The sequence below is a fragment of the Colobus angolensis genome, unplaced genomic scaffold (assembly GCF_000951035.1).
Source record: "Colobus angolensis palliatus isolate OR3802 unplaced genomic scaffold, Cang.pa_1.0 Scaffold174, whole genome shotgun sequence".
In the NCBI taxonomy this organism is placed as follows: Eukaryota; Metazoa; Chordata; class Mammalia; order Primates; family Cercopithecidae; genus Colobus; species Colobus angolensis.
Window position 1 is genome coordinate 3573555 of NW_012114866.1, and position 23302 is coordinate 3596856.

General features: G+C 45.0%; 1 protein-coding gene across 2 annotated transcripts in view; it reads left to right on the forward strand.

The window, feature by feature from the left end:
* The window catches only part of ME3 (malic enzyme 3, NADP(+)-dependent, mitochondrial), a 215502-nt gene that overhangs the window by 159113 nt on the left and 33087 nt on the right, over nt 1-23302 (forward strand). For both annotated transcript variants that reach the window (XM_011938489.1, XM_011938490.1), the window contains exon 7: nt 5673-5776. In XM_011938489.1, the coding sequence (XP_011793879.1) occupies nt 5673-5776 (104 nt within the window). The remainder of the gene's footprint in view (nt 1-5672; nt 5777-23302) is intronic.

The following is a 23302-nucleotide window of genomic DNA, read 5'->3' on the forward strand; positions in this document are numbered from 1 at the left end:
TTTTTTCAACCAGGAGGTTTATCTGTCTTCCAGCTGAAATGCAATGCTCACTGATATGGGCAGTGAAGAGGAGGAAACCGTTTCGTTTTCCATGACATTTTGTCTCCAAGACAAACCTTACGGGAGGCAGAGCTAGGCAAATAGCCACAGAGAACACATCCAACACTCTAACTCCCACAGCAGAGGAGAAAGTTCTGCTTCACCCACTTTGAATAAAGGCCTTCACCTAAAATTATAATCACTGACTTACTTGATTCCAAAGGGGACTCAGTAACTAACAGAGGGGAAAGATTTCATCACTCAATATTTAGGTGCCAGGCACCCTACTGAACACTAAAGTTTGGAAGTGAATAAACCTGGTTCCCACCCTGGGAAGAGTCCTGGTCTAGAAACCATGATTTCTGCCGTGTTGTTTCCACCAATGTGTTTTATGACTTTGGGCAGCTCATTTATTCTTTCCAACCTTCAAAAACTCATTTGGAGGAAGCTGAACCAAGTGATTTCTAAGACCTTCCTAGTTTTTAATTCAGCATCTCCTTAGCCCAGTCCCAGGACTCTGGCAATCATATCACTAAATGCTTCTCAAGGGCTTATGTGTTCCATCACTGTACAATTAGCTGGGGAGATGCAGATGAATGAGGAGCTCAAAGAGCTTCCATTGTGTGATAGAAATTATTATCCCTATTTAACAGAGAGCAGAGAAAAGTTAAATACCTTCCCCAAAGCCACAGAGCTAGTCAAGTGACAAAGCCTCAATTCAAACCCAGGTCTATCTGATTTGAAAGCCTAGAGCCCCTTTGGGCCCTCCCGAGGATGCTCAGAGGGGAGCATCCTGACCACAGCCACCAGGTCCAGCAGCGTCCTTTCCCCCATGGCATGTTGCCTCCAAACTTGAAGATTCCTCTGCCTCTATTGATAGGGTTACTAGATTTAGCAAATAAAAATACCAGACACCAGTGACATTTAAATTTCAGATAAGCAAGTCAACATTTTTTAGCGTAAGTGTGCTCCACATAATACATAGGTCACACTTAATTCTAAACATTTCTTTTTAATTATTGCCTGTCTGAAATTCAAATTTAACTGGGCGTCCTATATTTTATCTGGCAATACTATCTGCTGAAATCTTCTCTTTTCTTCTAAATCATATGAAGAAGTCAAGATAGAGGAGGGCTACAAGGAGGGGGTCCAGGCAGGTTACTACTCCTACCCCTTACTGGCAGGCATTCTTATATCTGAATCAGTTGGCAGATACAGAGCAGAATGTGGGCTGCTTGTTCCATGTTGTGCCAAGTCAGCTGTGGGAGCTCTGCCCACTACTCTTTTAGAGAAGCCATTTCCACTCCTGGTAAAAAAGAACCAGTTGACTAGAGATGTGGACACAGCCTTTCCTCTGAACTCATTCCAGCTCTCCCTGTTCCCCAGCCTGGTCTGCAGGTCAAGAGCCTGGACCTTCCCAGCCACTACTGACCTCTTCAGTAGGCAGAGGCAGCCTGCTTAAGACCTTGGACTTGTAAATGCAGGAGTCAGGATTCAAAGCTGGGCTGTTGGGTCCAGAGTCTATGGTCTTAAGCACTCAGTCGTACTGCATGGGTGGCTCTTCTGCATATCAACAAGAATCAATCTTCCTTTTTAAGGACACTGTTCTGGGTCCATACTGCTTTGATATCACTGTAGTAGGTGTGATAGACCAGCCAGAGGGTAAGGAGTAGACCAGCCAGAGGGTAAGGAGCTGCCCCTTGGCTCCCTGGTTCCCTGGCTCCCACAATATCAAGTGATGGGACAAAGAGGATGCTTCATCATGAGACCCAGACAAAGCTCAATCTCAGCATAGCTACTTTCTGGCTCTGTGAGCTTGGGCAGTTTATTTAAACCCTTGAACTCCAACTTCCTCTAAAATGGGATGAGAAGAGGTCAGACTATTAGAAGGAACAAATGAGTGCATTACTTGAGAGCTCTATATAAACATAAGCTATTTTTTAACGTCATATCCATAAGGGAACTTTTTTTCATGTTTTGTGGTTAAAGTATCTGAGACATAGAACATTTTATTATGGAAGCAAAATATAAGGACTTTTAAAAAGCTTTTTATAGTTGCCCTTGTATCTTAGCAGTATCTCATTATGGTTGACCTTTGATCTTTACTGCAGTATACTGAGAAATTTTTTGAAAATGTAAAAATCCCTTAGCACCACTGGGGAACTTAACTTACCCTAGAAACTGCATATGCAGGATTGAGAAATTCACTCTATGCTGCCTGATGCACTAAGATTCAAATCTGTGAGTTGGCAACATTCCAAATTATAACTCACCATGGACCCTTTTAATCTTTGTAAGAACTGGCAAAGTGAATGTTTTCTGCCAGTGCCAAGAGTAATACTATTTTCAGTCATTTTTTAATGTATGTCCTTCCAAGCTCTGTATATGTGTGTTTCAGAGAGTTATAATTATGATATCTGTATAATTTTGTATCCTGCTTTTTCCACTTTAAATAATCTCTTACAAATTTGTCCAGGTGATTGCAAAGTCTTAAAACCACCAATTTTAATCACTGCCTAGCTATACATCATGTTACCCTACTATCATTTATCATTTCTTCTTTCTGGATGTCTGATGCTTCTAAGTGGCTTTTGATGGTCACTTTGAAGGTAGCATGTGGAAGGGTGGGCACCATGTATGCACCACTTTCACCCTTTAGGTCCCCCCCCCACTGACACACACATGCACATACCCCTACCAGTGAAGAATCCTAAACAGTTTCAAGGGTGTCCAATCCAGGGGATTAGGAGAGTGAGAGAGGAGGCCAGGACCCACCATCTTTCTAAATTTAAACCTGTGGTATCTTTGACAAAGTGCTAAATCCACCTCAGATCTTATGTGTACCCAAGATTTGGGGTGAAGGGTTAACAGATATTTCCTGTTCTTTTCTGCCCCTTAAACTACACCCTCCCCCACACCTACTACAGTGATATCAAAGCAGTATGGACCCAGAACAGTGTCCTTAAAAAGGAAGATTGATTCTTGTTGATATGCAGAAGAGCCACCCATGCAGCACGACTGAGTGCTTAAGACCATAGACTCTGGACCCAACAGCCCAGCTTTGAATCCTGACTCCTGCATTTACAAGTCCAAGGTCTTAAGCAGGCTGCCTCACCTCTCTGAGTCTTATTGCCTCTTTAAAAATGGGGGAAATAGATGTGTGAGAGAGGTACTGGGTAGACACCTGTGAAGAATAAAGGGGGAGGGAGTGGGAGGAGTTGGGGTTGAGTGTGTCCTTCAGACTGTAGTACAGGTCAGACACCTGTGAAGGGAGAGCAGGAGGGAGTGAGGACTGAGTATGAGAGCCCAGGGAGAGCCTCCCCAGCTCTGTCAGGCTGGTGGGAAGTTCCTGCCCCAGCAGAGTCTCAGTTGGGCAGGAATGGTTTCCCCCAGTCCCCCTCCATGCTCAATCATTAAGCAATCCAGAGAGAGTGTGCAAACTGAAGGCTGTCCACCAATTGCCCTCCGTCAGCAGGTTCCCTCAAGATAGTTCCGAGCCACACACCTCCATGGCTGATATGTCCTCACTGGGTTAAGTAAAGCACTTAGGGCAGTATGTGACACATTGGAGGCACTGTGAAAGCTAAAATTGCTACCACTGTTTTATAGCATATATTATAATTCACCAAGCTCTTTCATATATATTTTTCCACTTGATCATCACAATCATCCCCATGCAGCCCATATTTTATCCCCACTTGATAGATGAGAATAAGGCGTCAAGAGGCCCCATGACTTGCCCAAAGTCACACAGATCACAGTGATGGAGGTGAGACTTGACTGTAAGCCCCCGAGGGCTGAGGGTCAGAGTGTAGGCCCACTGGTCCTTATCTTTGTATCTTTGTGTGTAGCAGCAGTTCAGATGGAGATGAAGATAACACAAAACCTTGTCCTCTAGGAATTTATATTTTTGGTGAGTTAGACAAAAAAGTAGATAATTCCAGGAAACTCTGACACATGGAATTACCTCCCATTTCCCAAATACACCAGGTATTTCTTCCTCTTGCCTCCAGCCCTCAACCTTTCTTTGTGCTGACTTCTCAGCCTTGAGGCCTACCTGCTGAAATCTGCCTATCTCTTCCTACCTGACCATTTTCTCTATGACACAATCCCAGTCTGCCCCCCAAGGGGAATTTCTTCACTCATCACTGTCCCTCCATGTGCCACACTTTGTTCCAAAACAGTGCCACTCTGCCCTGCAGTAGAATGTGTTTGTTTACTCAGCAGCCACCTGTCAGCACCTACAAGGCAACAACCATTTCTTGCTCCTCTACAAATCCCCCACTGGGTCCAGTGTCAGCAATAGTAGATGAGAAATAAATGTGTCATGCATGAATGAGTCCACTGACTCTGTGTAGGGGTGGGAGGAATGGAAGATGTGGCAAGTCGGCCAGCAGGAGTGGTCATTCACACCAACGCAGACACAGATAACCCAATAGCATATGACTGCTGTGATGGAAAGAGCTGCAGAAGGTCAGGTGGAGGGGCCCTGAACACAGGCTAGGTGTTAAGGTGAGCATCTCTCTTGAATTGAAATTCCTGGTTGTTTCATTCTATGCTTGTATCCCCAGGGCCCAATACAATGTGAGGCACAGGGTGGGTATTCAGTAAGATTTCAAGGAGGGAGGGAGAGAAGTAAAGAAGAGAAGAAGGGAGAGGAAAAGAGAGGAATGGAAAGGAAAGGAGGGTGGGTTGGTTTTCTAACATGAGTCCAGACCAGGGACTCTGGATGTGACCCAATACTTCCATGCAGATGCTGCCTGAAGTCAGCTACAGTGGTTTTCAACCAGTGACAGTTTTGTCCCTAAGAAGACCTTTGGCAATGTCTCAAAACATTCATTTTTTCTTTTTTGTTTTTGTTTTTGTTTGTTTGTTTGTTTGTTTGAGACAGGGTCTCAATCTGTTGCCCAGGCTAGAGTGCAGTGGAACGATCATGGCTCACTGCAGCCCTGACCTCCCAAGGTCAAGTGACCCTCCCACCTCAGCCTCCTGAGCAGCTGGGACCAAAGGCACACACCACCATGCCCAGCTAACTTCTAAAATTTTTTGTAGAGATGGGGTCTCGCTGTGTTGGCCAGGACAGCCTCAAACTCCTGGGCTCAAACAATCCTTCCACCTTGGCCTCCCAAGTGCTGAGATTACAGGTGTGAGCCACCACATCAGGGCTTGAAGTCATTTTTGATGGCCACAACTGCGAGTGTTACTGGCATCTAGTGGTTAGAGGCCAGAGATGCTGATAAATATCCTACAGTGTGCACATCAGGCCTCACGTTAAAGAATTATCCCAGCCAAAATGTCAGTAATGCCACTGTTGAGAAATCCTGAAATAACAATAACCCTAAAGCCTGCAGATGGAGGTTGAAAGACTGTGTCTGAGAGAGGCTTGCCTGGTTCAAGGCATCCATGGTTTCCAAATGAGGATCATCTGAGGGTCTAAACTCAATCACTGGCTTAGCCTCCAGACCCTTTCAGAAATGACACCTGGGCGGGGGGAGATCCAGTCAGCTTCCTACTCCTCCCTCTCCTCTCACCTTCTGGTTCTTCCCAATAATCCTGGATACTTGTTGGGGAAAAAAAAACAAAAAACAGGAATACTGGGAGTAGGCTTAGTCAATGGGTGCTGTCTGTTCCAGGAGCTGCTCAGAGACCCTCTGTACATCGGCCTGAAACACCAGCGTGTGCGCGGGAAGGCGTACGATGACTTGCTGGACGAGTTCATGCAGGCTGTGACAGACAAGTAAGTGGACCAGTCTGTCCCTTTTGAAAGAGGACTTTTAAGAGATGCTATGACTAAAGCCAACACTGGTTTTGGCCAATACACAAAGCAAAGGCAGTAGATGCATGCTTTCCCAGGTATTCTGAAAATTCCAACCTGACCCCTTGGAGTGATAAGACTGGACACCAAATGGGCTCATTCTCTGAGAGAATCTCTGGGAGCAGAGAGGGGAGGGAATGAGAGAGTTGAGGGCTGAAGGTTGTGATCTGGAGGTAGTTAAGTATCGTTTTCCCAGGAGAAAAACCCCCTTAGCCTGAGCTATTTAGGGTTCTTAGCACAAGTAGGGATGTTGCAAGTGATGGAGGAAAGATGTGTGCCCTTCTGATGAAATGGTTTTGGAAGACAGCTTGTCACATTTGGTTATTTTCCACCTCTATGTGAGAGCAAGGAAGTGTTAATGAGGCACTGTGGCAGACCACATGGGCTCTGGGCCTGCAAGATTTATGAGGTGTCATGTCTTCACTGGGGAAGCTTTACAATGCTGGCAGCTTCCACCCTGCTTGCCTGCCCCATCTGTCTGCCATCATGGCCACCCGCTCACACTGCTGTGGCTGACGTGCCGCTGGAATGGAGGCCTGATGACAGCCCTCACGCACCCATGTTTATTCTGAGAGAAAAGCTGATCAGGCCAGAGTTTCAGCAGCTCGGTGGGCCTCTGAAGACAAAGCAGGTTCCCTTCTCACCTGCAAAGCTCCAGCCTTCTTGCTGCCCCAAGATTGCACAGGTTTGGCAGAGATGACCTGCCTATCCTTGACGAAGTGCTCCCTTGCCCAAGCTCAGCCTCTCCAACCACAGCAGCGGGCTGGAGCGCACAAACTGCATGAAGTCTCATCTGGGTGGGCTTTAGGGGTGGGCAAACTATAATTTGACCTTTGACCCCTCCACTTTTCAGATATGTGACCTTGGGCAGGTTACTAAACTTTTCTGAGTCTCCTTATCTAGTTTCCTTATCTGGAGATAAGAAAAGAGTTTTGTTGGTGTTGTGTTTTGTTTTTTAAGATGAGAGCAAAATAATATTGTGGTTATATAAGGTGGAAATGATCCTGTCGAAAGAGGAAATGAATGATGGACTGTAGGATGGGGGCAAAAGTCCTTAAGTAAGCAAGCAGGAAAAAGGATCCAGTACACACCTGAAGAGCTTAGTCTTGGAGCACAGAAAATCATCCACAGGGAGAAAGGGAAGACAGAGTACTGGGCACTGATGGGGCAGGTGGGTAGATGTGTGGTGGGAGTGAGGGGGGAGTCCCATCTGCTTGAAGACAAGGTCATCAGCATAGAGTGAGGATGGGGAGGTTTAAGGATAGAGGAAGTGGGACCTAGTTATCTATGAGACTGGGAGAATGTCCAGACTGGGAAGCTGGATCATGATCACCAGGCAACTCTCTGGGCCCCCTTGGGGTTACTGTTTATGAATTTAACTTAAGCTAGTTAACCTTTTCTGTGTTTTCTGAAGCCAAGTTCAACCATCTGGGTCCACAGGCAGGAAGACAAAGAGAGCAGGGTGTAATCAGGGTTGGGGATTTTGCCAGGCAAGAGAAAATGGGAAAGAGCAAGGAGTTAAGAGGGAATGGTTATACTTGTGTCATGAGCTCTAGGCTGGGTAAAAGGGGAGAGAATGGGAGGATGTGGTAGAGGGGAGGGACAAGGGTCAGTGAAAGGGTGATCAATGGATAGTAAGTCCTGGTGAAGTTTAGAAACTGTTGAATTGGATGATAGGTGGAATAAGCTAGAAAGAAAGGAAGTGGTGATCAGAAAGTTAGATGTTTGCAGCTAAGATTGTGGAGGAAGGGCTGCTATTGGGATGTGGCCACTAAATAAAGCAAATTCAAGGGTCAGCTGCATTAATAGAGGCATAGCATCTAGGACAATGGAGATGAATGTCACACTTCATTCTCTCCCTTTCAGAAATCCTGAATACCACATCCAGTGCTAGAGAAGCTACACTGAGGCTTAAAAATTACCTAAAATGCCTTTGGAGCGCAATAACCATGATAGTGAAGAGAACCAAAAGCTGAGCCTGGTAGAGAGAAGACTCAGAGATGGCTCTGTCTATATCAGGGACGTGCTAGCACCTCCAGATTCTAAAAGCTCTTCTTTCAGAAGAGAATTGGACTTGTTTGTATATATTTACATGGAGAAGAACCAGTTGGTGGAATGCTAAAGGAAGCAGTTTTCAGCTCAAAATAAATCAGAGCTATCTCACATTGCACTGGACCATCTGTGGGAATGAGTTCCCTGTCACAGAAGAGTTCAAGGATAGGTTACATGGCTTTATTTGTGGTGATATTATAGGAAGGAATTCAAGCATCAGATGTTCTTTAAACTGCCTTCCCACCCCAGTATTCTATTCTAACCTCTTAAAAAATCCTCTGTAGCCAGCCGGATAGGTATTGTTATTCCCATTTTATGCAAGAGAAAACTGAGACTCAGAGAGGCCAAGTTAGCTATCTCAGGTCTCACAGTACCTGTCAGGACTACAAGCTGAACCCAGGACTACTGACTCCAAGTACAGACTCTTTCTACAATGCTGTGTCACCTGTGGATGAAAAGAGAAGGGAATGAAATTGGCTTTGAAAGCCCACTTTTTGCTTCCTGTTTCCAGGGTTCACTGCTTATCTAATGAGTCAGTAATCATTCTGTGATTCCCCAAAGAAAAGTATTGCTATTCGTGTGAGAAGGTTAAATAAACTAGGATGTAAGAAGCTGTGCAAATTATCATCAAAATCAGTTCAGTTTTACAGACACACACAGGCAGTCCGGGGCAGGGAGGGGGGATCCTTGAGGAGGGGCATGCGTCAGCCAACAGGAATGTGTCCTTAAACAGAAAAGATGATGGATTGATGGTTGGTTGTTTTGACTTTCTAATAAGCTGTAGCAGATGTTTCTGTGGATACTGTAGGTGAGGAATGAGCTGGTCTCCCCAAGCACTCTTGGGATACAGTAGCTCCAGGACAGAATGCCTGGCCTGGGGGTGAGTCAGGAGTTCCAAAGTCAAACACAACGTATTTTAAGAAAGAACCTTGGGAAATGTTGACTCCTACTTTCAACATCCTCGGCTCTGTCCAAACATCCTGCTAATAAAAAGCTCCACCTTCCTACCCCTACTCACTAATAGGGGTGTATGTTAAGATTTTTTGGCCTGAAATAAACTTACTATGGCTCAGTTCCTGTCGTGGAGTTTGGCCACTAAGAAGAACCTTCCAGGACAGAAGGAATCTCAATTTAAGTCTGTGAACCACAGCAATAGACAGCTGGGAGTGTCCTTCTCAAAGCAGAGACAAAGACTGATGGCAAGGACTGATTGCCCCACTCTTCCTGCCATGCAGTGGATGGGTGCATTGTACCCAAGCACCACCTCCTGCTGCCACAAGTTTTCCCTGACAGTTTCCATTCACATTTTTCATTTTTGTTACTTACAGTAGTATGGATGGGAATTGACTATATTTTAAGTTTGCACCTGGAGCCCTAGCTCTGTCTGATAAATGTCCTGGGCTGGACAGAAGCTTGATGTCATCAGCAGCTTTGGCCTTTAGGCAGACCAGGAAAGGAAACCACCGGCTTCTTCCCTAGTTCCCAAACCCTAAATACAGGGATTCTTAAGCTGCTTAGATTAGAGTGTTAAAGAAGGGAAATAATAAAGAAAGCTTACTTTTTAAAAAGTCATCTACTTTTTAGCTCTAGGAAAAATTCTCTTTTTTTTTTAGTCTCTCCATTTTTTTTTATCTCTGTGCATTCATTCATTCTCTCTCCCTCTTTCTCTCCTCTCATCATAATCACACACACACACGTAATCCCTGAGATACATACCATATTGGAAGTCACAATTTCACTATTAGTGCTCTTTGTAGAAAGTTCTAGTTTCCAGAGAAATTCAGACAGCCATGGGCCTCTCTGATATCTGGAGCCAGTTAACACAGGCCCACCCCTTAATGTTACCTTCCACACTTGATGTGAGCCCCTGTCCTTCCGGAGCCAACCCCGCTTGCTCCAGCATTCATTCTCTGCGTCACTTCAACCTAAATGGGACTCCTCCCATTCCATCTCTCCTCTGCTACTCATCCTACTTGTTTCTACCCTTACATTTGGAGGGCTACCCTAAAGGTTTCTGTTCAAATATATGTGCTGTCAAAATGACTAGATGTCTCTACTGCGCCCTGATCAGATTTACAGGGATCAAAGGAATTGTTACTTGTCAGGCCTTTGTGCAGAGCAGAGCACCAAAGTTAGAGCTAAAAATAAGGAAATGAAATTCCAAGACTGTTCACTTGCCTCTTGATCTGTGGTGTCAAGGAACACATCTTCTGTTTTGTTTTGTTTTGTTTTGTTTTTGCTGTGTAACAAACCATCCCAAATCTTAGTGGCTTAACATTTTATTTGCTCTTGATTCTTGGAAGCTGAACTGACTCAGCTGGAGTGGTTCTTCTCCTGGTCTTGCCAATGGTCACACATACTGCTGCTTTCAGCTGGCTAACTAGCTGGGAGCGGGCTCAGCTGGGACACTGGAAAGGTTGGGCTCCTCTGTCTTTCCATTGAGTCTTAGGGTCTCTCTTTCACATGGCCTCTTCTCTTCACAGGATAGCTGAACTTTTTATGTGACAGTCTAGGGTTCCTAAGAACACAAGAGTGAAAGCTGCCAGGCCTTCTTAAGGATGAGACCTAGAACTGGCACAGTCTAACTTCCACCACATTATACTGGCTGAAGAAAATCATAGGTCCATACTAGATTCCAAGGGAGGAGGTTATACAAGGAAATAAATACTAGGAGGCATGGTGCATTGGGGGCCACCAATGTCAGAGACTGCCACGCCCCATCTAGCCTGGGGGGGATAAGGAATGGGGCAGCCCTCACTATAGGAGGGCATGAGAAAAGAATAACTCAGTTACGCAGATAAGCAGGGGAATGGTATATAAAATCAATAAGCATATCTACCTAGTATCTGCTGTATACCAGACACTGAGCCAGGCATAGTGAGCAATACACAGAGAAATAAGCAGTCCCCCTCTCAAAGAGCTAAATAGTCAAAAATATTTCATATGTATCTATTGAAGTTTAGATAACCTGAGACTCTACACTTTCTTAGCCTCTAAGTGTCTGTGTAAGTCTGGAGCTCAAGAAGAGTTCTGGGGCAGAAACATAAACTTGGGAGTTGCCAACCCATAGATAGTATTAATATCAAGGGAATGATTGAGTTTCCCCAAAGAGAAGAGAAAAGAATATGACTCACCATGGTTTTCTGAACTGTGTCCTATGGATAATTGCAAGTCAAAGTACCCAACAAATTTTAGGACTAGACTAGGATATTGTTGGTAAGAATGGCAAGGAGGGTAACAGGTTTCATTCCTTGTGCCAGCTCTGATTGCTTAGGACTCTGAACCTCTCTGGGTTCAACAGGGATGAGTGTCATGGTTGATTAGCAATGTCTGCCCTGAGCAGGGAATAAGGGGTGGCAGCACTGTGCTATCCTTTACCCTCCTTGGAGCTGTGAGGAGCCTTGTGACCTAAGCATCTGTGACTCTGTGAACACTCATGCCGGCTGGTCCTGCGACTCCCACAGCAAAATAGCAACTCCGAGGCTAAAGGAGCCTCTGGGTTATTTTTCTCCAGGTGTTCAGGATATTTCAAGAGCTAAAGTAGGCCTCTATTTTAGTCCACATGAAGTTACAGCTGCTTCTTCTGAGTTATAAAAACATGCAGGAATATGCTCTCTTGGGTACACTCCACCCCCACACCCACTCCCAATCCGCTCTGGAGCAAAGCAGTGGGTCTAATAAAAGTAGGCATGATAATACTGACCTATAGTTCCTAAATCTGGCTTTGCTTCTGAGTCATCAAGGAAACTTGTCAAGAATACAGACTTCAGGCTCCTATGTCACAGAAGGCCTAGGTTGAGACCCGGACATCTGTATTTTTAAAGCTGTCCTAATGATTCTCACAGGGCTGTGCAAAGACTGAAATTTGAGAAACTCCTCGGCTGAGCACAGTGGCTCACACCTGTAATCTCAGCACTTTCAGAGGCCAAGGTGGGAGGATTATTTGAGGCCAGGAGTTCAAGACCAGCCCAGGCAACATAGTGATACCCCCGTCTCTCCAAAAAACATAAAGAAAAAAGAAAGCAGCTGGGTGTGGTGGCACTCCCTTTTATTGCCAGCTACTTAGAAAGCTGAAGCAAGAGGATCACTTAAGCCCAGGGGTTCAAAGCTGCAGTGAGCTATGATGATACCACTGCACTCCAATGTAGGCAACAGAATGAGACCCTGTCTCTTAAAGAAAATAAAATAAAAAGAGAAACTAATGGACCACATCCCCAGAAAAGGCATCTTGTGTGGCCCCAGCTCCTCCCACTTTCAGAGTCAGACTGAAACCCAAGGCGAGGGTGTAAGGACAAATACACGGAGACTTTCCACAGTTTTATCAGCAGGGACCTACATTAGGAAAGACCCAGCATGTTCTCTGGGCTCACCCTGCCATGGAGGTCTACCTTGCAATACACCAACCTACAGCTCTGGTAGCTTCCTTTTAGTCTGGAAACTTCCCAAGCATGGCTGTGCCCATTGTTTTCTGCTGGAATCCCCTTTGCCCTGAGGAACTTCAGCTACTTTCATGCGGGGAATAATTGCATTTCTACAAGTGGGGAAAGCACTCACACATCCAGATAGCCCGGCCCGAAGACACATCATGGGCAAGAATCAGGCCTGCCTTTCCCCACAAGCAGGCACATGATGGGCCCAATTCCCCACAAAGTGCCTTGACTTCATGACAGTGAAACTTCCTGCTTGAGAAGTTTCTGGACAGTGAGCTTGGAAGAGGGAGATGGCAAATTCATTAGTTAGGTAAAGACAGTGGTGACTGCCTTGTTTGGGGAATTTCTTCTAAAAGGTTTCCTGTGAAAGTACACAAAATCATATCACCTTTCCAAAAAATATGCCTATTTGGGAATTTGACTCTTCAAACTGGAAAGGGTATACTTATCCCATGAGGGAATGCATTTTGCCAGCAAAGAGATAGAAACAGTAGGTACTACAACAGAACTCTGAGAACTAGCTTTATTTTCATAACTGAGGTGAGAAAACTCATCATAGAAGCTTGAAGCAGCACTAACAAAGCATGTATCTGATCATACATTTCCAGTGCTTCTGAATAATGACTACATATCCAGCATTCTACTAGGCACTGTAATGAGATTCAAAAAAAATAAAAGACATCAGCTAGGCCAAGCACGATGGTTCATGCCTATAATCCCAGCAATTTGGGAGGCTGAGGCAGGTGCATCACTTGAGGTCAAGAGTTCAAGACCAGCCTGGCCAACATGGCGAAACCCCATCTGTACTGAAAATACAAAAAATAATTAGCCAGGTATGGTGGCACACACCTGTAGTCTCAGCTACTCAGGAGGCTGAGGCACAAGAATCACTTGAACCCAGGAGGTGGAAGTTGCAGTGAGCCGAGATCGCACCACTGCACTCCAGCCTGGGCAACAGAGTGTGACTCCATCACAAAAAAAAAAAGAAAAAAAAATGACATCAGCTGTGTCCTCAACAACCTTACCATCCTTCCAAGAAGACATTTTTGAATAGAAAATAATTAGGGAAGAGTTAATTACCCAACTATTTGGTGTTGACCCTCAGTTCAATGGAAATTCAGAGATGGGGCAATCAAGGATGACTGGGAAGAAATGGAAGTTGTATAAATTTAGCGCCGAATTTGAGTAAGCAGCAGGAGAAAAAATGATGTTCCATAGAGAAAGCATATAATGAGAGAAGCAAGAACACAAGAAAAGCAATGAATATGCAGGGAAGGCAATGAGTATCTAGAAGAATGGCCCAACTAGCGATGAATGTTTAGTGGTTTGAAATAAGGTTAAATAGGAATGGTGCTGGCTACATCTATTATTTAGGTTTCTCCAGAGTAACAGAACCAATCGGATATCAGGTATTTAGATAGATGAGAGTAGATTTATTGTGAGAATTGGCTAACATGATTATGGAGGCAAAGAAATCCCATGATACGGTGTCTGCAAGTGAGAACCAGGGAAGCCGGTGGCATAGCTCAGTATAAATCCAAAGTGGGGTCGTTGGTGCACATCCTGGAGTCAGAAGGCCAAAGCGTCTGGAGTTCTGATGCCCAAGGGCCAGAGAAGATGGGTGTTCCAAATTCAGAAGAGAGAACGAATTCACCCTTCCTCTGCCTTTTTGTTCTATCTGAGTCATCAATCATTTGGATGGTGCCTGCCCATATTGGGTGAGGGTGAATCTTCCTTATTCAATTCACTGATACAAATGCCAGTCTCTTCCAGAAGCACCCTCACAAACATACCCAGAAATAATGCTTTACCAGATGAGTATCCCCTAAACCAGCCAAGTTGACACCTAAAATTAACCATCACACTATGATAGGCCTTGAAATCCAGGCAAAAGGTCATGATTATTAGAGCTCAAAAGTGGGAAGAGCTACAGTCATCTAATCCAGTGGTTTTTCAGCCAAGCTTCCCTGGGTCCCAGGACTCCAAAGAAGCATATCAGGAGTGCTAGAAATGAAATACTTTCCACCAACCATAAAAAATTTAAACCACTTGAAGAAACACTTGATTGTTTTTCATTGCCTTCTACATCTGGTTTCTGCTCATTATTTTATTAAATAATTATTCTGCTAAAAATGCTTGAAAATTATTAATCCACTATTGGGACTTGATGTAGTGAGCAACAGGGAGCCATGGTATGTTCTTGAGTAACAAAAGTATTGTATTAAAATTGACAAGATGTGGGAAGAGATTAGAAGCAGAACCCATAACAATGCCCCAATTCAAATTCTGCCTTCCCTAGGGAAATCTACTCTGACCAGCCTGGCCTTAAACTCTTGCCCTGACTGTAATCTTACTGGCTGTATAATTCATTTGCTAATTAATCATGCTCTGTTTTGTGACACTGCTTCTAAAATGGCCTATTGCTTTTCTTTAAACTTTTTTTTTTTTTTTTTTTTTGGTCTTTAGGCTTTCATTGTCAGAGGAGAGATTGGGCAAAGATATGTCTGGACTGTTGTAGAAAGGTTCAAGAACCAGCGTGGATGGCCTTTATAGATCATTCCTACCTCAGGTCCTATGACTCAGTAACATCTCTACCAATGGTAGTTCCTAGGAAGCGTGGCTTTACTCCTGGAGTAAATGGTGAAGGTGGGAGTTGATTGACTGGTGAGTGGTCAAAAGTCCACACCAAGCTAGCTACCAATTAGAATAGACTGAAGGCTGTGAATCTGACCACATCGGAGGAAGCATAGAGGAAGGAACTTTGGAACTCATTCTGGCTTGTCTTGACTCTGAAGAAGCTGAATAGTTTCCCAGTTTCAGCCTGATATGGCTCATTGTTGACAGTCCAGCTCCTCCATGTTCTCAGCACAACAAGAGCCAGGTTTTGCATGGTGACAAACTCCTATGTGTGCAAGGAATCTGTCCTGGGTCACAGGCTAGGAGACTGTATCAAAATGCATACTAGCACCCAACTGTCTAGGACCTTTTCACTTCCATCGCACCAAGCAGACTACATAATTGAGTGAGTCTGCAGTTCACTAGCTAAGGTCCGGCTCAGGACTGAGGCCAAAATGTGCTGGAAGAAGCTCACTGCCTGGAGAAATGATTCAATGACACTAGCTGGCTATTTCCTTTTCATTTTCTCTTAGCAGCCTGATTTTATCGCTTGCTATCAAGAATAGGAACAAAATCATTCCCAGACCTGAAACTTTTAGATTGTGGCAGAAGAGATGAAGGAATGTAAGGGTCTTATGGTGGCAGGGAGCGGGGATCTGATTTCTCTTAATGAATAAGTACCAATAATAACTCTTATGTATTTAATTGCTTACCATAAGCAGACACTAGTATAAGCACTTCACACACTATTAACTTGTCTAATTCTCACAACAACTGTATGAGATAGGTACTATTATTCGCTTTATTTTAAGAGATGAAGAAACTGAAGTTTACAAAGAACAAGTACCTCATCTAAGAAAGGGGACTCTAATTAAGACCCTACCCACTAACTGCAGTTGTTAAAAGCATGAATTCTAGAGCTAGACTGCCTGAGTTCCAACCTTTTATTAACAAGCTACTTATTCACACTTCTCAACAAGCGACTTAATTCATCTGTGCCTCAGTTTCCTCCTCTCTAAAATGCATTTTTAAGACTGGTAGAGTATTTATGATGGATAAATGAGGCCATCCATGTAAAATGTTTAACATACACCTGAGTGATAGTAAAAAAATCATGTTTGCTATTATTACTAATTTAGGCAGTTTCCAAAGCCACTCTCCTTTAGGCAGTGCTTCAGTGTGTCCACATTCCTGCATTCATGTTTGAGTTAATATATCCATTCACATGTCTACCACTGCTGTCCACAATCCCTCACCCATCCCTCCCCTTCATTCCAATGTTACTTTCTGCTCTTCCCCAGTGCTAAACCTAGGAAGGAAAAAACAAAAACAAAACCAAACAGCCCTAGGTGTGATCCATTTCCATTTTAGATCCCTGGTATGTGCAATTAGTAAATGCTTGGTCTTCATCCCCACCTCCAACACACACCTGTTCAGTTTGGTTCTCCCTCCTCCTGTGGAGGGTGTTGTGTAGATTCATGTGTACATAGAGGTGAGCAGTATGGTCCATGTGTTCCTGAGGTTGAGGTGTTGTTATATTGTTTTGCAGCTGTTTGAAGCTGAGTGTTACTTGGGCCTTTCAAACTCACCACTCAGAGGGTGTCACCCCCTCAAGTAACCAAACATCTTTTCATGAGACACATTTCCCAGTATAGAAATGAGAAACAGAAGCTTGCCCAACAGAAAACTGCAAAAGTGCTCTGAGATCACCTACTAATACTGACCTATTCAGAGGCTCCGCATATAGCAGCCTTGTACTTTGCCCTCAGAGCTGGAAGGATGCCTTTGATGGCTCCAACTCCCACCCCTCTTCCTGCTGCTCCTTAAACGTGTTGTCTTTGTTACAGTGGCAGAGGCTTCGTGCTTGCTATTTCCCCAGCCTTGAGTGTCCTTTCATTTTCAGAGTTGTTTCCATCTCATCATTCAGGCCTGCAGATATGTCCACAGCAGGCAAGGTCAAGTGTGGAAGTCTGTACAAGACAGGATGTTAGAACCAAGTGTCCTGCCAAAAGCTTAGCTGAGACTCTGTAGCTCCAAGCATCTCCTGTTGGTTTTAACACAAGGTAGGCAAAGAAAAACCCCTAGGCATATGGCATCCAGACTACAAAGGAAGTTTGAGGATTTTATTTTAATTTTAAAAGATTGTGAAAAGCTGTTAGCTCTAAGCCCTGACTGCAATGTTTCACAGGGGTGTTCACATTCTGAGTCCCTCTCAGCATAGAGGGTCACTGATCAGTTTTCTTTATATATATACTAAAAATTAGGAATGCCTTCTGTGGTTCAATCTGTATCTTAGCATTCTCATTTTCCCACTGGATTCAGCCTAGGACTTGAATCTTGCATTCTGGGAATATCTGAGCAAGAAACAATCCACTCATTTGGTTCAGTTTCCTCACATTTTAGATGAGGAAACTGAGACTCAAAGAGAAAATTATTTCCCCAAGGCCAGATAATGAGAAAAGCTGTGGGAAATTAAGGAAAACCTATCCAATTATTTGTCCTCCTTCACGTAATTCATGAAATTTCCTCCAAATTTTCATTCAGGCTATATTTATCATGTGCCTTCCCTGTGCCCCACAATGTGGCCAATATAAATGTATTAGTTCCTTCTCACACTATTATAAAGAAATACCTGAGACTGGGTAATATACAAAGAAAAGAGGTGTAATTGGCTCATGGTTCTGCAGGCTTTACAGGAAGCATGGTGCCAACATCTGCTCAGCTTCTAGGGAGGCCTCAGGAAGCTTACAATAATGGCAGAAGGCAAAGCGGGAGAAGGTATATCACATGGTGAAAACAGGAACAGGTGAGCGAGTGGGGAGGTACTATGCACTTTTAAACAACCAGATCTCATGACAACTCACTATCATGAGGACAGTACCCAGAGGGATGGTGCTCAACCATTCATGAGAACTCTGCCCCCATGATCCAATCACTTCCCCGCAGGCCCCAACTCCAACATTGGGAATTACATTTCAATATGAGAGTTGGATGGCAACACAAATCCAAACTCTATCAACAAAGAAAAGACTTGTCCTGAAGAATTCAAATTTCCCTGTAATTATAACATAGACACATAAAGTCACCAGAAAAATAGTTTAAGACCACATTCAGTTATTTGTTTTCCTATTTATTCATATATTCATCCATCCATTTATTCATTCATTTATTGAACATGGCAGGAAGTCAGAAATAGACTTTGCTGTCAAGGAATTTATAAACTACAAGGGAAATTCCCAAATAATTACTGCTGGGTTTGCATAGATGTAATGTGTATGCAGCCAATGGCCCTGCCTGCAGTGTTGATCAAGGCTGATTAAGGGCATAAGGTGGTCAAAAGATCTGAGACATTTACTTGGACTTTAAAAGTCATGACTTTATTCCCAGGAAAGCACTAGCAACTGAACAGAACACTCAGAGCAGGCCTCATTAATCAAAGAACCTTCATGGAGGACACCCGTGGCCTCATGCCAACCTGATATGCACAATCTAAGGACAAATATGGGCTGACATAAATGCTGAAGCCCCCAAGCCAGCCAGCGGGTTGGTGGCCAAGAAAAGTGCATGGGCTTTATAAGCAGGAGGTTGAGGAGTGAGTTGCCATGCCCTAGAGGAAAACCTCTGTGCTGCCACTGACCTTTGGGAGGTTGAGAGGTCAGCAGGTCAGCCACCATCCCCTCCCCAGCACTGAGATTTCTGGCGCCATTTGGTGTACTTGCCCCGGAACTCAGACAAACAGGGAAAATCAGGAGGAAAGCCAAGCTGTTCCTGAGTGTTTTCTGTCTGGCCAGGACTTGCCGTCAGAGCCGTGACTGAGGAATGGCCACATTATCCTGGGACTTTTCCTTAGAAGTTACTGCTTCCTGTGACTATGTTGCGAGTCAATGGGAGTTTTCCCCCTTAGGCCAGAATCCCAGTCACAGGAGCCCGCCAGTCTGGCTGCCAGACCCCAGCACACCAGGGAATCTCCCAGTCTGGGAGCTGGGAAGGGAAGGGCCTCCTCGGCGGTCCACCCTCACATCTTGGGCTGAAATCCCTTCCACGACTTCTGTGCCAAGTGGAGCTCCGGTGACCATGGACTCACCTCCAGTGACCAGGAATCTCTTTCCAGCCAGTGTTTGAAATCTCTGCCTTATATGGCACTGGAATCTGTGTCCTTCTGACTTCCACCCATTGGCTCTGCTTTTGCCTCAAAGCCATACAAAATCAATCTGCTTAAGTCCTTGTCCACAGACGGTCGTTCCTATGATTGAAGATAATCATTATGCCCAATTCCACTTGCCCTTCTCAGGCTCCGTATTCCCTTTTTCTCCAATCCACGGTATCCAGTTTTTTCACGCATGGAATAGATTCCCTGTCATCCTTGTGAATCCCTCCCCAAACCCTGACCCCTTCTTCTCATTCCCACCCCCAGTAGAATAAGTCACTCCTCATGAAAGTCTGTGGCAGAGCTGTGCAGTGATGGCCTCTTATCTGTCCTATGATATCTGACTGTGTCTTCTTCCCATTCTAACTACGCTCTAGCCCCCACCTCCTCCCAGCTCCTCAGGATCTTGCCAGCCCTGTCATCTCTCATCTCCCCTCCATCCTGACTCCTATATCTCATATGTACACATCCTATCCCCAAAATAAATTCACCCTTCAGTCCCACTTGCCCCAATGGCTGTCACCCTACCTACTTCACAGTCAAGCTTCTTGAAATTTGTGATGACTGACATTTCCTCCCCTTCCATTTTCAGTTTAACCCCATGCCAGATGGTTTCCTCCCTTCCACTCCACCAAAAGTGGTCTGTGAAGGTCACCAATGATCCTCTAAACAATGACTCCAATGGACACTTTGTGGTCCCTGTTTCACTTGACATCTTGGCAGTATTTGATGCTCCTGACCACAGCCCATTGTGTGGCTCTGGTAGCAGCTGCTGTGTAGGCCCAACCTGCTCGCTCTCCATGGCTGGACTTTATTCCACTGCCTCTCTCTGCTCCGTGGATGCAGGGTGTCCCAGGGTTGTGTCCTTGCCCTGCTCCCTGCTCCATGCACAGGCGCTGCCTGAGAACCCTCATCCAATGCCATGGCTTCAACTGCTCACAGTGCCCTGAGCTGCCTATTCCCCTCTCCTGACCTCATGTATAGCCCAGTGCTTCACAAACATGTTCATTAGAACATTCCACAGAACCTGGGACTCTTCATGTGCCACCCCGCCTTATCGAGTAAGTTTGCCTTTCTTTCCCTATCCCCAACCTTGATAAGTAAAGGACTCCATCCTCTATCCTCCACCCTTCCTGGGCTCCTCCTTCTCATTCATCTCCACATCTGGCCTATTATTAAATCCTGTCCTTAATAATCATTGCCTCTGTGGATTCAGTGCCTATAGTGTTCAGGATTTTTATATATATTATCTCATTTAAGTTGCACAACAGGACTGCAAGAGAGGTATTATTAGCCCACTATTATCAGTGAAGACTGCAATTTGTATCAAGTACCTTTCCTGAGGTCATGAATTTAGTAAGTGATGGAGACACGCCTGTTTGATCTCAAAGCTCTCTATGCTCTGCCACACTCTGCCTTTCCTCCAGGCTACTCTTTTCCATTCCTTAACATCTTTTATCCAGCTGCTTCTCTGCCTACGTGTCCACATTGCCTTATATTAATACCAGGACTTCACAATCTCTCACTGCAGTTCCATGCCTCCTTGTCTCCAGTCTGTCCTCCCAGTTGTCCATCGCATCATCCACTCTGCTGCCAGAATGAACTCCCTAAAACACATGCCACCTTCCTGCCTAAAGCCCTCAGTCAGTCCCCCTTGCCCTCTAGATTGCTTAGGCTCTTTACATGGGCATGGAAAGGGGTGGCTCCTGGATTCCACCAAGGCTCATCTCTCCCCATCTTCAGCCTCCTATGGCAAGATCCGACTCTGTATTTTCCTGCACCCCCAGGAAGGCACCATAGTCAGTCCTCTTGCATATGCTGTTCCCTCTCCTTGAGATGCCCTTCTCCCTCCTTCCATCCCCACCCATCCACAGTCTGTCTGGGAACCTCTGCTCTTCCTTCAAGCCCCACCTCCTAATCTCCTGCCCTGTGAAGCCCTCTCTGCCTCTCCCCACTGCAGAGTTGCCTGCCCTCTTTGAGGATTCCCATGTACCTGGCACATATCTTTATTATTACTGCTGCCACAGAGTATTGCAACTGCTTTTTTGTTTTCTTGTGTCCCCATTCAACTGTGAAATCTGCAAGGTTTTAGAGAGTAGTACAGTCCCTTGTTCATAGTGGACACTTTGAAATGTTTGTTTTGTTTTGCTTTGTTTTTCTAAGAGATGGGTCTCACTGTGTTACCCAGGCTGGCCTTGAAATTCTGGGCTCAAATGGTCTTTCCACCTTAGCCTCTTGAGTAGCTGGGATGACTGGCATGTGGCACCACATCAAGCATAAAATGTTTGTTGAGGGCGTGTCCAAGATGGCTGAATACAAACAGCTCCAGCCTCCAGCTCCCAGCGTGAGTGACACAGAAGACGGGTGATTTCTGCATTTTCAACTGAGGTACCAGGTTCATCTCACTGGGGAGTGCTGGACAATCGGTGCTGGTCAGCTGGTGCAGCCTGACCAGCAAGAGCTGAAGCAGGGTAAGGCATCGCCTCACCCGGGAAGCGCAAGGGGGCAAGGAATCCCTTTTCCTAGCCAAGGGAAACTGAGACACACAACACCTGGAAAATCGGGTAACTTCCACCCTAATACTGCACTTTACCAAGGGTCTTAGCAAACGGCACACCAGGAGATTATATCCCACACCTGGCCCAGAGGGTCCCACGCCCACGGAGCCTCCCTCATTGCTAGCACAGCAGTCTGAGATCTAACTGCAAGGCAGCAGCGAGGCTCGGGGAGGGGCACCCACCATTGCTGAGGTTTAAGTGGGTAAACAAAGCCACCGGGAAGCTCGAATTGGGTGCAGCCCACTGCAGCTCAAAAAGGCTGGCCTGCCTCTGTAGACTCCTCCTCTGGAGACAGGGCATAGCTAAACGAAAAGCAGCAGAAACCTCAGCAGAGGTAAATGCCCCTGTCTGACAGCTTTGAAGAGAGCAGTGGATCTCCCAGCATGGAGGTTGATATCTGAGAACAGACAGACTGCCTGCTCAAGTGGGTCCCTGACCCCTGAGTAGCCTAACAGGGAGACATCCCCCACTAGGTGCAGACACACCTCACATGGTGGGGTACACCCCTGAGACGAAGCTTCCAGAGCAAGAATCAGACAGCAACACTCACTGTGCAGCAATATTCTATCTTCTGCAGCCTCCGCTGCTGATACCCAGGCAAACAGAGACTGGAATGGACCTCAAGCAAACTCCAACAGACCTACAGCTGAGGGTCCTGACTGTTAGAAGGAAAGCTAACAAACAGAAAGGCCACGCACACCAAAACCCCATCAGTACGTCACCATCATCAAAGACCAAAGGCAGATAAAACCATAAAGATGGGGGAAAAGCAGTGCAGAAAAGCTGGAAATTCAAAAAATCAGAGCACATCTCCCCCTCCAAAGGAACGCAGCTCATTGCCAGCAACAGAACAAAGCTGGATGGAGAATGACTTTGACGAGTTGAAAGAAGAAGGCTTCAGTTGATCAAACTTCTCAGAGCTAAAGGAGGAACTACGTAACCAGCGCAAAGAAACTAAAAACCTTGAACAAAGAATGGATGAATGGATAACTAGAATAATCAATGCAGAGAAGATCTTAAAAGAACTGATAGAGATAAAAACCACAACACGAGAAATATGTGACAAATGCACAAGCTTCAGTAACCGACTCGATCAACTGGAAGAAAGAGTATCAGCGATTGAAGACTAAATGAATGAAATGAAGCGAGAAGAGAAGTGTGGAGAAAAAAGAGTAAAAGGAAATGAACAAAGCCTCCAAGAAGTATGGAATTATGTGAAAAGACCAAATCTACATCTGATTGGTGTGCCTGAAAGTGATGGGGAAAATGGAAACAAGTTGGAAAACACTCTGCAAGATATCATCCAGGAGAACTTCTCCAACCTAGTAAGGCAGACCAACATCCAAATTCAGGAAATACAGAGAACGCCACAAAGATACTCTTCAAGAAGAGCAACTCCAAGATACATAATTGTCAGATTCACCAAAGTTGAAATGAAGGAAAAAACGTTAAGGGCAGCCAGAGAGAAAGGTCTGGTTATACACAAAGGGAAGCCCATCAGACTAACAGCAGATCTCTCGGCAGAAACTCTACAAGCCAGAAGAGAGTGGAGGCCAATATTCAACATTCTTAAAGAAAAGAATTTTCAACCCAGAATTTCATATCCAGCCACACTAAGTTTCATAAGTGAAGGAGAAATAAAATC